The sequence below is a fragment of the Phragmites australis genome, chromosome 20 (assembly GCF_958298935.1).
Source record: "Phragmites australis chromosome 20, lpPhrAust1.1, whole genome shotgun sequence".
Classification (NCBI taxonomy): Eukaryota; Viridiplantae; Streptophyta; class Magnoliopsida; order Poales; family Poaceae; genus Phragmites; species Phragmites australis.
Genome location: NC_084940.1, coordinates 6321875 through 6335990, shown reverse-complemented (window position 1 = coordinate 6335990; position 14116 = coordinate 6321875). Strand labels below are relative to the sequence as shown.

At 45.9% G+C, this 14116-nt stretch overlaps 1 protein-coding gene across 1 annotated transcript; it reads left to right on the top strand.

The window, feature by feature from the left end:
- The first annotated feature begins 5935 nt into the window (after positions 1-5935).
- On the top strand, positions 5936-12269 carry LOC133901713 (uncharacterized). The gene is made up of 2 exons (XM_062343167.1): positions 5936-6286; positions 10932-12269. The coding sequence occupies exons 1-2, from the start codon at positions 6068-6070 to the stop codon at positions 12081-12083; spliced, it is 1371 nt and encodes a 456-aa protein (XP_062199151.1). The 5' UTR covers positions 5936-6067; the 3' UTR covers positions 12084-12269.
- The last annotated feature ends 1847 nt before the right edge of the window (positions 12270-14116 follow it).

Genomic DNA, 14116 nt, shown 5'->3' with positions numbered 1-14116 from the left:
CATGGAGCTCAGTGGCAATGCTCCAGGGTGGAGCCGAACTGGAGGGGTCACTGTACGAGACAAACTCGTTGTGGAGCACGGCAGAGCTGTGACAGACGTGCAGCAGTAGTATAGCTAGTGGCCCCAAAGAACAAACGGGGTGCAGGCGTCTGAGGAAAGGTGGGAGGCCATCTCGAGCTAGAGCTTTTGGGCGTGGCAGTCGACACCGCAGGAAATGACGCAGGCCTCAACGTACTTCTCCTCAGCCTTCGTATTGACGTCCATGTGGTGCATGGTGGTGGCATCGGAGAGCACGCTCATCCAGGTGTAGCTGTCGTTCCACGTTTCCCCATGGATGGAGAATTGGAGACGGCTCAGGCTTCTGCAGCGGGCGAGGCAGGTTAGGGGCGGTAGGGATGAGGGATGGAGCGACAGAGGAGGAGGCGCGGGAGGAGGTCGAGACAACCGCTCATGGTCGATGTGGCTGGAGCCACCAGTGGTGAGGGGTGGTGGTGGAGATCGAACGCTGACGGATTTTGGGACTTTGGGATGTCGGTGGAGACCGGGCGTTAGTGAAGATGTTGGGATCCATTGAAACACCGGCGTGATGGACCACTTGGGATTGACACACACAACAGTTGGTTGGCTGCAGTACCCTTTCGAAGCAGCAACAGCATCCAACACCGGCAAGGCAGGCGCGAAGGCCGAAGGCGGAGATGACGCAATGACAGCCATGGTGCGAACTCCCAATGGGAGGCAGCAACGAGCTTCAAGAGCGACCATTCGAGCCTTCCCCTCGCCCTACTCACCTTCTGATAGAGAGCAAGGTAGAGAGGGGGAGACGGTGGCGGGTGGGGATGAGGGAGGGAGGCGAGCAGCCACCAGAGGAGAGCAGCACGGGGGCTAGTGTTCTGCGCTGCACCGACCCACTCCCGGGTGGAGGCCGCCGACGCCAGCACCGTGCGGCATCGATCCGTCTGCACCCGCACGAATCCTGGCACACGGATCCGACCGATGGTTCACGGATCTGGCCCACCGGCAATAAGGAGGAGGACACGCACTACGAGACCGACAGGTCTGGAAACATGAAGAGGAAAAAGAGAAGAAAGGGAGAGGAGAGGAGAGGGAGAAAGGGTGCGACGGGGGCCACTTGCCCCCCTCCCCCCACCAGACGGCAGTGGCGGCAGCCACCGCACCGAGCGTGATGACAAAACCAGGGGGCGGCAAGGCCGAGTCGCCCTCAAGTCGGCCTGAGGAGAGCGATGCAAGGGCAAGCAACACAAGCGCATATAAGTATAACAGATTACATAAAGGGCAAGTCCTCGAAATGAAATGGAATTGTAGCAATGCAAACTTTGTTTCGGTAGTTACCTTCGAACCGCTCGACCTCCTTATTGTAATCCACCAATTTCTGCTCGATGCGCTTCCCAGTCGTGAAGTCGAACCCTATGGAGGGGCCACTGTATGAGACAAACTCGCTGTGGAGCACGGTAGAGCTGCGATAGAGCACGTGATATTGCTTGCCCTCATTCGCGTGGCGGTAGTACAGCCAAGGGCCCTAAAGAACGAGCAGGGTGCAGGCTTCCGAGGCAAGGCAGGAGGCCATCTCGTGCTGGAGCTTCTGGGTGTGGCGATTGCCACCGCAGGCGACGAGGCATGCCTCATCATACTTCTTCTCAGTCTTCATATGGACAACCATGTGGTGCATGGTGGTGGCGTCGAAGAGCATGCCCATCTAGGTGTAGCTGTCATGCCACGTCTCCTCATGGATTGAGAGTTGGAGATAGGCTCGGGCTTTTGCGATGGGCGAGTCGGGTTGGGGGGGGGGGGTTTGGGGGCACAGTGGGGATGAGGGTTTGGAGCGGCGGTGGATGTGGTGGAAGAGGAGGGGGCATAGGAGGAGGTTGAGATAGCTGCTCATGGTCAATGTGGCCAAAGCCGCCGGTGGTTAGGGGTGGTAGTGGAGACCGGACGCCAATAGAGAGGTTTTAGGTGGGGTTTTGTCTCACTGGATTTTGGTTTTTTTTTGATAGGCTAGTTGTCCGTGTGACAAATATCGTGCCCTCAAATTTATCGAATTCCTAGCCGCTAGATGGAGAACTGATGGCTTAGATTAAACTCCCGATTATATGTATTGATGTCGACCGAGTCGTCTTCCTCAGCCCACCGACGTAGCCCCCAGTCCCAATCCCCACCTGCGCACCACCTCCCATCGTCACGTCGTCACCATCCTCGGCTTCAGCGTGGCCCACCGGGACCACCTCCCCCTGCTGGCCCTCCCCCCCCCTTTGCCCCCTCCGTTCCCCCTTCGCCGGAGATAGATCCCGCGATCCCTCGCTTCGACCTCCCGACCGCCTCCCTTGCAAACCGCATCCTCACTAACCACTACGAATCCCGATACCCCCGCCTGCTAGCCTCGTCCAAACGTCCGTCCACTGCCTCCTTGCCATCCCACTTACGCTTGTTCGACAAACTCCCTGTCCATTCCTCTACAACAACATGCCACTAAATCCCCTAAAAATTCTGAACCCAAACCCTAAAACTCGTTGGAATTCACGGAGTTCGTCGGAGATAGAGGAAGAGGTGACTTGCACGAATCTTGTCGCCGATGGTAAGGTGAGTAATTCTACATAATATGTTGACAATTAACTAGAAAAATTCTTTTTTCCCCACTCAATCCTCCTGCCTAAGCTGAGGTTGCTACAAATTGGAGCGCAGTTTTTTTTCCACCGGTGTGCGAATTGTTTTATTTCATATATCACTATGGACAATTATGCCCCTTTATTCAACCTCACCCCTTCCTGATCTTCTTCCTCCTCTCTCATTCCTGGTTGGCCTCTAGTGCTACCACCCACAAACTGGGTGTGGTCATCAACAAGCTCGGCTTTTCCTTGTCTTGAAGTGTTGTTGCTAGGTCGCCCTCAAGGGCGCGCATTGGGGTAGGGTCATCAGCTCCCCGAACAAAGCAACAGTGATGGCATGATAGATTTAGACAACTCTCAGCGTTCCATGCTAGCTGATGTCTTAGGTATTAATTACACGTTCATGCAGGATAAAAATTGAGTGACAATGATTTAAATGAAGAGAGAGGATGAGTTGATGTCTTCCTCGAGACACTAGCTGGGCATGAAATACAACCGATATATATTACAAAGAAACCGCACTGGAGAGAAAAGTAGTGTCTATCGTAACTGTTATGGCCTATAGTATTAAACAGTATGACCCCCTTTTTTTAGACATTATAAATCATACGTTGGAGGCCTTAGCGTGCGCATGATGGTCGTTGTGGAAATCGACGATCATGTTCCTTCGCCGGATCCAGATGACAGAGCAACAGCATCTCGGAGACACGGGTTGATTTCCTTCGTTGTTTTCTATTCTATGAGCTCCCGTGGAGATCCCATGCGAACTTGTGCTGATCCGGAGAGAGATCTAGGAGCAAGGCTACAGGCTTCAGGAGACACTGAAGTTGGACATCTTGTCCATGGCAAAGACCGATCGCCGTGCGACAGCTCGAGATGGAGAGAAACGGCGGCATATATAGACAGAGGAGAGAGAGGAAAAGACAGGGAAGTGACGGAAGAAGAAAGGGGCAATATTATCTACAGTGCGTGAAAACCAACATTTCGCAGAAACCGTGGCAAGGAAAGAATTGAACTCCAATAAAAATAAATATCTCCGGGTTTTTTTTTTGAGTGGATATCTCCCGGATTTTGGAGTGGGGAAGTATTTGGGAGGAGGCCAGGAGGGTGCCAAAATGGGCTTCTGATTTTGGGCCTTTGGTCAGGTAGGGAATACAGTTGGTCTACTCTGGATGCAAGTGCAACATGTAATGGACTGTTGACAAAGGATTTTTTAAGGAAAAAAATCCATCTAACCTCTAAAAGGTTTGATGGTGCGACGTAACTATCTAGGAAGCAAAAAAGTTTATCCAACATCTCAACGTTACAAAACTGGGTCAATACATTCCTATGTTGTTTAGAAGGTGGTTTAGCACCATGGCAGTTGATGTGGCTGGCACATGGTGATGAAAAAAATAGTAGTAAGCTTCTTTTGTTTTTTATGTATCATTTTCTTCTCTATTATATTTTTTCACTCCCTTTTTTATAATATGTGTTGTCATGTGGCGATGACATGGCTGCCATTTTAGATAGTTGGATTTATTTTATGTTAATGACTATGGAGAAAATAGAAAGGAGAAGAAAAAGTAATGAAGAAATATACTTCCCACTGTTTAAATATTTGTACATAATCATCGCCACAGGTTGGCAAAACCACCTTTAAAATCACTGTATATGATTGATTGACCTTGTTTTGCAAGTTGAGGGGTTGAATAGCCCTTTTATTTGCTCGTGGTGTTTTGTGGCCGCAAATTAAACTTCAATAGGTTAAATAGATTTTTTCTTTTTTAAATCCAAAGCAACTAAGTTCATCGATCCACTAAGCACTTTTAATCTGTATTCCACCAGAAGATCGTACAAATTTATGAACAGAAGCCCTTATTTTTTTTATTCTGAAGTTCTTTTTTATTAAAAATAATCGGAATGTTAATAAGATGGTTCGCCGCATGTGAGATACTATCTTGCTAAAAAATAGATGATATATGATCAATTGCTTTAAAAAGCGTTGACGCCTAGTGCCTAGGTGGTCTAGGTGTCAATTAGACGCTAAGTGAAAGGGTGCACCCTAGTAACTTAGGCATCCGTCAATGCAGTATGCGACCATTTTCTATTAAAACAATGTATATAGTACTTATTTTTAATTTATTATTCTCTTCTGTCTAAAATAAGTGTGGTTGTGTGGAGACAACTATTTTAAATTTTAAATACAAATTATTTTATATATATTAAGTTTGAATACTTAAAAATGACATTAATAGATTTGTCTAAAAAAATATTTTTATAATAATACATTTTTATTATATTTTACAATACATTGTAACAAAAAATAGTAGTCAAAATTATATTTTAAAGGTCTTATCGATGTTTCAAACAACACTTATTTGATATGAATAGAGTAATAATCAGGATAAATTCAAACAAAAAGCTAGAGGTTGAGTACTGCTAAGGAGACTATCCCGAAACGTTGGATTAAAAAGAACCATATGAAGATAGAAAAGCATCATAAAGAATGGAACCGATGCACTGGCTGCGGCGGCGGCGGTAGCAGCATGCATGACTCGCGAGTCACGAGGCAATCGAATTCATGCCGCGCAAGCTATACATTTTGTTTTCGCAATCTTTTCAACTGAAACTTGGTCAGTTTCCCCGGTCAGAAAAAAAAACAGTCCAGATTCAATGAAACATAACAAACTAACGCCAATCCTTTCGTCACTCGGCCACAGCCCTCATACACTCACACACGAGACTCCAGCCACGTTTGGCTGTGAAAGACCTTCATTAGCGTTAGATTCACACCGAAGACAGTGATAAAAAAAATTATAAAATATATAAAAGAATCAATGGATAGATATATATTAGATATAAGATGCATATTTGGTTATATTGAGACTTTTTCAAAGTTTGTTGTTGAAAAGTTATTTTTAAATTAGTTTTTAATACGAATGAAATATATAATACATGTAATATCTATCAAAAACATCATCTTAGAAACTAAAAAAATCCTCCAAATCAACATCTAGCTTCTAATAAAAATAATAGTTTTTACCATTTTTACGTCTTATAAGTCATTTAAAAAATAAACTGTTTTGTTCAATTTTTTACTTCCAAGTAGTAAAACCAAGCAGAAACTGATGAGTTTTTTTTTGAGGTTAGAAACTGATGGAGTTGGCTTTCCCGTCCGCTACCCCACACTCCCAAGTCCTAAACAACCGGACAACCGGGTATATATTCCCACACCAACCGTCCCTAACTCCACCCACCCCAAAACCAATCATCTCAATGACACGTGGGACCAGTACATTTTCTGGACCCACCAGTCATAAACCTTCATCCATCCCACGTCACCCGCGCAGTCCCGCGTGTCTCGCCACTGCAATACTGCAGCCCCCACACTGACCGGAGGGCGGGGCGGCGCGGCGCGCCGCGGCGTGCACCCACGACTCGGCTCGGCTGACAGGGCCTGCCTCATGAATCTGGCCGCCTCCCCCTCCCTAGCCACCCCCGCGACCGCCCCCCTCCATGAGATGCCATTAAGTCCCTCCTCCGCTTTCTCCTCCCCCTTGCTCCGCCGCTCGCTAGCCGCGTCCTTCCGGAGGATCTACCCCATGGCCTCCGCCGCGCCCGCCTCCACCGTCGCCGCCGCCGACAACGGCTCGGCGAAGCCGGCGGAGCAGCAGCCCGTACAGGTTGGTGCTCCACGCTCTCCCACGATCTTTTCATATTCGGTTGTGTGTCTGATATTTGGCTCGCGGGCGGCGCTGTGAGGCTAGCGTGCGGCGAGTAGCTGATGGGTATTGTGAGGCTGGGACTAGGGAGCTGCGGTTAAGCGAAGCGTATTGCACACCCCGCGCATCTTTGATCAGATTATTGCAGTTATCGAAAACTTGAGATCGCGATGCTCTATTTTTGAGCTGTCCTTTTACTTGATTGAGTGATTACTGCTATGCTTGTGAATTGAGTGCAGCGTACCCATGATTCCTCGAAGTTTGTTCATGACTAGCTCAGCTAACGGAAGTGCTGGAGGATAGGCAACCGTTAGAACCTTTTCTTGATGAATTGATACCACGTTAGTCAGTTTGTGAGAGTCGTCATTCAGCTCTCCCGCACGTTAGTCAGTTTGTCAAAGTCAAGTGATTCTAATTAGTTTATATGTTTCAATTATTTGCATAATATTGCCAAGGGGAAAAGGCAGCTAACTAGCACATTTACAGATTCTTAGTTGCTAGTGAAGATGGTACCTGATAGCGTTTTCTTCCAGGATTTAACATAAGAATAAGGACAAACACTTGATACCCATGTATACTTTGTCTGATGATCGTAACTGGAAGTCTCGAATACTTGATGGTCATACAAGAGGAAGATTGGTAGATTGCCGTCTGCAAGAGTCTGGCCACACACATATTACAGAGCATTGTTACTACCTTGCTCTTGCAGTCTTGCCATGTATTGTTATTTTTCCGTCTCGCACTTCTTTCTGAAGTTATTACACATCTGACAGAGCCTGGCTCCATATCTTGCTAATCCACTAATTCTTCGTATAGTAAAATAAACCTGGCTTCTGAATGCTGATATCAGTGGATCATCTGAATCTATAACTCTATCAGATCGTTGGTCTCCCTGTGCATGCCATATTCTGCATTGCAAGCAATAAAATACGATGTTCCAAAAGAAATGTTATGTCCATCCAATATGTAGCTATGTACACCTCTCTTGAGGTAGAATCCTCGTAGGAGTTTTGAGGGATGTTTCCTTTACTATTGAATTACTTTTCTCCAATGCCCCTGTAGCATAATGCAGAGATGTATGTGCAGAAATGGAAAAGAGAATATAGGCATGATGACGAGTTGAAATGTCATTAATGTGAGTTTCCTATTTCATCGTGGTCATAAACAAGCTTATTCCTGTATGAAGGTGTAAATCTGGCAGAATACTGCAAGCCATAAACATACGGACTTCAAACCTGGTTGATTTTTTCCTCAGGCCCTTGACTAAGATCATGCTATATTTTCTCGATACAACTTTATAGTTTTTTGGTACATTGTTTAGAGTTTTGACAGCATGTATCGCGATGGTTCATGTCTTAGTACACCTCAGCTTGAAAAACCTTTCCTCACTTGACATGCCTGAAGTCCATGAAATTCGAAATAATCCACTGCATCAAAGGAAGACAGTGAAATAAGAAAGCTCAAGGCTGTCAGCCAATCTGTGTTTGGATTTTTGGAAGACACAGCTGAAGCAAAGCAACTTTGACCAGGAAACAATCCTCTGCCTCCAAACCTCTGGCAGAGGGTTCTGAGCTAAAGCTTATAGTAATGATAAATGCACTACTGCTATATTCATAGTTAGTAGGTACTTCATTGGTGTAAGATTTCTTGATATAAAATCAAATGGTCTGACTGTCCTTAGATCATGGTTCTTCTACTTAAGATTGCTTGCTGTTGTCTCCAACTTTTGACAAATTATATATTTTTTTAACTCAGAGATGAAAGTGTGCTATTTTGATGCATTTCTAGTAAGAAGATTCATAAGTTGGCTTTAGTGCAAGATTGTGGTTGACCATGACTCGTTCAATAGATATGGCATAATCAATGTACAATCTCACCCCTTACCTGTGTTAGTGCTAATATGGGTCTCAACTCACATGATCATTAGCCCTAACATCAGACACACCTAATTGCGGAAGCGTGAGGATATATCGTTGTTCAGTGACGCCATTAGATGAGGTTGAAGAACGTGATCACGTTGGTGTAAGCGTACACGGGATGTAGAAGGTCGCCAACTTGACGGTGACGTAGATCGGTGAAGGCGTGGACGACGTGAGGAAGCAGCCAATCGACGTGGTCGTCGTAGGTGCTGCAGGAGCGGCGGTCTTTGCTCCACTCCAGCACCCAGACATGATCGGTCATAGGGTTTAGGTATGTTGGGTGCGCGTTAGCTGCGTGAGATAGATCACCCATGAGCCCTGGCGTTCCCCTTTATATTGTGGTGCTGTGTGGAACGAGACCGCAACGAAGGAGTCGGTTGCACCCCCAATCAGGATGCGTTCGTGAGAACGGGCTCCCCCTCATCTCTTGGTCGTCAGTTGGGACACATTAGGGAGAGAGGGGGTCCGAGACAATTCCAACATTATCCCCCTTGATCGTAAGGTTAACATCATAAGCCCACTCTTAAATCTCAATGAAATAGCATACCAAGACAAAACGTTACAACGGCTAATAAAATACCACTGAAACCCAAATACTCATAGTGTATCACTCTATCTCGAAATGAAAATTCTTTATTCCTAATGGGAGTTGGTTTGCATTATGATTATCTTATCTAGAATCATAGGCTTTTCAGTAATCCCATAGCGATAACATGATCATGAAAAATATGGGGTGGTAAGACTTGAGATGGCACCCACGAGGAGGAGATGTGCCCGCAGTGCATAAATAGTTAAACATTAAAATCCACTGGATAAAATATTAGAAAAAGTAAAAGCCCAAAAATTAAAGAAAACGACCCAGTAGATCTGCTCGGCCTAGCTCGGCCTAGAGCTCCGTGCGCGTGAGCGATCTCAGCCGTCCAGCTTCATCCGACGAATGCTCGCGTGTTTCGCCCAAACAAAACTGTCGTGCTGGCTCCCGGTTGCCCTAACCCTAGCCACTCCTCTCCTTCCTCTCCATTTCTCTACACGATCCGAGGGAGAGCGGCGGCCCATAAGAAACTTTGACGACGCTGCCTTTGGTTGGCTCGTCGGCGCACGCGCGTGCGGGAGTGTGCACGCGGCTCTATCGAGCCGACTTGAGATGGCACCCACGAGGAGGAGATGTGCCCGCAGCTAAGGAGCGGCGACTATCTACGCGCGAGCAGCGACGGAGGCACCCAATTGAGGAGATCCGCGCGCGCGTCTGAGATGCCGAGGAGCAAGAAAACTCACTGGAGAAGAAGGGTAAGAGGACTCCAGCGAACTCCACGGCTACCATGTGAGCGTAATCAAGGTACATAAATATCAAGCCACATCTCAATTTGGTTGGATATGCGGGTTAGGGTTCTCAATTTGGGGGAAAAATGTCTCGGATTGGGGATTTGGGGAATTTTCTTAGGGTTTTTCATTCGGATTCTTTCAGATTCTCCAAAATCCCCTCCTTCTAAGTGCTACCTGAGGCTAAATTCGGCACTAAACATGTCGATTTGCCCCATACATCGACCCTAAAACCGAGCCAAAACCGGCATGAACATACACATATCCGACTTAAAACCCTCAAAACCGAGTCCAAATCGGTATGAACACATGAACATGAACATGAACTTGATTAAACCGAAACTAATTGATCGTTAATTGGCGTCATCCGAACATAATTAAACCTAATTAGGTCTGAGTTGGGGCTAATAAGGCTCTGGTACCATTGTTAGTGCTAATACGGGTCTCAACTCACATGATCATTAGCCCTAACTTCAGACACACCTAATTGCGGAAGCGTATGACATACCGTTGTTCGGTGACGCCATCAGATGAGGTTGAAGAACGTGGTCATGTCGGTGTAGGCGTACACGGTGATGTAGACGATAGCCGGCTTGACGGTGATGTAGCTCGGTGAAGGCGTGGACGACGTGAGAAAGTGGTCTGTCGACGTGGTCGCCGTAGGTGCTGCAGGGGCAGCGGTCTTCGCTCCACTCTAGCGCCCAGACATGATTGGTCGTAGGGTTTAGGTATGTCGGGTGTGCGTTAGCTGCGTGAGATAGACCACCCACGAGCCTCGGCGTTCCCCTTTATATTGTGGTGCTGTGTGGAACGGGACCGCAACCAAGGAGTCGGTTGCACCCCCGATCAGCGTTTGTGAAAACGGGCTCCCCTTCATCTCTCAATCGTCAGTTGGGACACGTTAGGGAGAGAGGGAGTCCGAGGTCAATTCCAACAACCTGCTGTTTGTATTCACAATGTTTTCATAACTAATGAGTATAATGACTCACCAACATGAGATTTCATATAGTCTGTAACTGACTCCTTTTCTTGTGCATGTGAGGTATCTAGTAGAACGGTTTTGTTCAGATGATAATACCGAGCCAACACTTGGAGCTCTAATACAGACCAAATTTACAAATCTGTTATGAGTATGCAACATGATATGTCATTTCCATGTCTGTAATCCAATACATCAAAATCCAGCTGACAGGAACTAAATGTTCTTTGGAAATTTAGTCATTATATTGTCAAACGAAACTTCTCTCGCTACACATAATTTTATTTTATGTGTCCTTATAAGTTATATCAGTGGAAGTTTGCTTTTAGTCAGAGTACAGACAACATTGAGCTTGCAATTTGATCCTTTTTCGGTTTATCCATTGCAGGTGGCAAAGCGGTTGGAAAAGTTTAAAACGACAATTTTCACACAGATGAGCATGCTTGCCATCAAGCATGGAGCAATAAACCTTGGCCAGGGCTTTCCGAATTTTGATGGCCCGGACTTTGTGAAAGAGGCTGCTATTCAAGCTATCAACGCTGGGAAGAATCAATATGCAAGGGGATATGGTGTGCCTGAACTGAACTCGGCTGTTGCTGAAAGGTTCCTAAAGGATAGTGGATTGCATGTTGATCCTGAGAAAGAAGTTACTGTGACATCTGGGTGCACAGAAGCAATAGCTGCAACAATATTGGGTCTGATCAACCCTGGCGATGAGGTGATACTGTTCGCTCCATTCTACGATTCATATGAGGCTACGCTGTCGATGGCCGATGCCAATGTAAAAGCCATTACTCTCCATCCTCCGGATTTTGCAGTCCCGCTTGAAGAGCTAAAGGCTGCAGTCTCTAAGAACACCAGAGCAATAATGATAAACACACCACACAATCCTACTGGGAAAATGTTTACAAGGGTCGAACTTGAATTTATCGCCACTCTCTGCAAGGAAAATGATGTGTTGCTGTTTTCTGATGAGGTCTATGACAAGTTGGCATTCGAGGCTGATCACATATCAATGGCTTCTATTCCCGGCATGTATGAGAGGACTGTGACTCTGAACTCTCTGGGTAAGACATTCTCCTTAACAGGATGGAAGATCGGTTGGGCAATAGCGCCTCCACATCTGACATGGGGCCTAAGGCAGGCACACTCATTCCTCACATTTGCCACCTGCACACCAATGCAGTCAGCAGCAGCGGCAGCTCTGAGAGCACCAGATAGCTACTATGAGGAACTGAAGAGGGATTATGGCGCCAAGAAAGCTATACTGTTGGAAGGACTAAAGGACGCCGGGTTTATTGTTTACCCTTCAAGTGGAACATACTTCATCATGGTCGATCACACCCCGTTTGGTTTCGACAATGATATAGAGTTCTGCAAGTATTTGATTCGCGAAGTTGGCGTTGTCGCCATACCACCAAGTGTATTTTACCTCAACCCTGAGGAGGGAAAGAACCTGGTGAGGTTCACCTTCTGCAAGGACGAAGACACACTGAGAGCCGCAGTTGAGAGGATGAAGATAAAGCTCAGGAAGAAATGAGAAGGGAAATTTCATGTGTCTGTTGATTGATGAATAATCTGCTTGATTTGAACTGCATCCGAATGCATGTACTTTTCTAGCAATAGTTATCCTGTCAGTGACTTCACCTATACTGTATTTGTCTGTCTAAGCAGATGATGATGGGTCAGTAATTCAGGATACCTGCTGGTACACTTTTGTCGCCTACTGAGCAATTTGCAGCCGCTATTTGTTCATTCTTTTCAACCTGTCCTATCACCAGCCAACAAACTGATCAAAACAAATCTTCTGCAACAGTGACTTTGCTCTTCTAGCTTTCTTAGTGTTGTAAAACTTTTACCGTATCAATGAACAGTTACTCAAGGAGCAAAAAACTGTAACAAACCATTCTTGCTTCACCTTTTACGACGGTAAATTTGGTTTCCTGGCGTCAGTTTCAGGGTTTCAAATCCCAATGGTAATTAGCTACTTACTTCTAGGTACCGGAACTCCTACTATGTACGGAATACCTGTTATTTTTGTGTTCTTTTTGAATTTTTTTTCTATGCATTTTACTTGCAGTTGGATCATGTCGATCAGAACTTAGAAGTCAAAAGTTGTTGAAGTTTTTGCTGGGTCGCGCCACTTAAGGTAGGATACTTCATTTCGTGAGAATAGTCCCTAGTTTGCTCGGCTTTTTCTTTCGTGTTTTTCCGGGTTTGGGGATGCCGTTTTTGCGGTGGCTCCCTCCTGGTTGCTTCTTGCTTATGTACGTGAACCCGTCGAGCTTTATTCTTTTTAATATATATCGACAGTTCTCATGCTAGTTACATTTAAAAAAAAAAGCTGTTGAAGTTTGAGAACAATGAGATTTGACCGGGATTAGACCGCAAAACCAGCCCGCCCAGCCATGGTTTGGATAACTTTCAAGAAACACTTTCTCGAACCCTGTCGTACGCATGATAATGTCCATACCAAAACGTTGCCCAGCACACATGGCATGCTCGCGAAACTCGTAGCCATGAACCCCTCCAGCACACGACGTTTTGTCGGCAGCCACCCTCTGTGCTGTGAGCCACAAGTCCTGGCCAAACTAACACCACACGCTAGCTGCTAGTGCATCCATGGCACACAATCCTGCACGGCTGCACCTGCTCGCGCCATACGCTTGACCATCCTGCTCGACCAAAAAACTGCCAACGAGACGATCGAAAACACGCGACAAGAACGAGCGCGGCGTCAAGACGAGAAAAAAAATCATCCCGATCACACGAGGCGTGTGCGCCCATATTCCCTCTCGATGGATTCGATGCCAATTCTCTTCCAGGTTCACACCTCACACCGCCATGCCTACCATGCATGTGTCTGCCTGGTTGTGTTTCTCTCTCCTCGTCTCAGATCAGACAGCGAATGAATACATTATCCCTCGGTTCCGCGCCATCAGCATGTTGGTCCCTCGTCAACCCCACTGGCCTTCGTTTTGGCAGCGTATGCCTGAAACTTTATAGACGGTGGCTGATTGAATCCTACCAGACAAGGTTTTTTTCCGAAACTATGTACTCCTCGGTCATAAATACATGTTATTTTGGATCATATACGGTCTCTAATGTATAATTTAATCACTTTTATTATAATATATTATTAAATTTATGATATTATTAAAATGTTTTAAGATATATCTACCCATTTGACTTTACAATTTTCAAACTAAATATTTTGAAAACTATTATTAATTAAAATTTTAAAAATTTGATCGATCTTGTAACTGATATATACTGTATTTATGATCGAATGGAGTATGAGACAAGATTGTGTATTTATAAATTGTTGTATCTGCGTAGTTGCATATGGGCTAGGCTGTATCATGCGAACCTTGTCTGCCGGGAGCCGGAGACTCCGATCGATGCACTGTTTGCCGACCTCACATGCTTAAAAAATGGCGTAGATGAGAGTGGTTAAACTCGAACGGTGCGGTTTTCCAAGGTCATGGAGTGTTTTCCTCACATGGCAAGTGCGATTCCCAGTCAGTTACTTCAGAAAACAAAAAATAGAGTGCAGGTCCCGAGAGCCTGCAT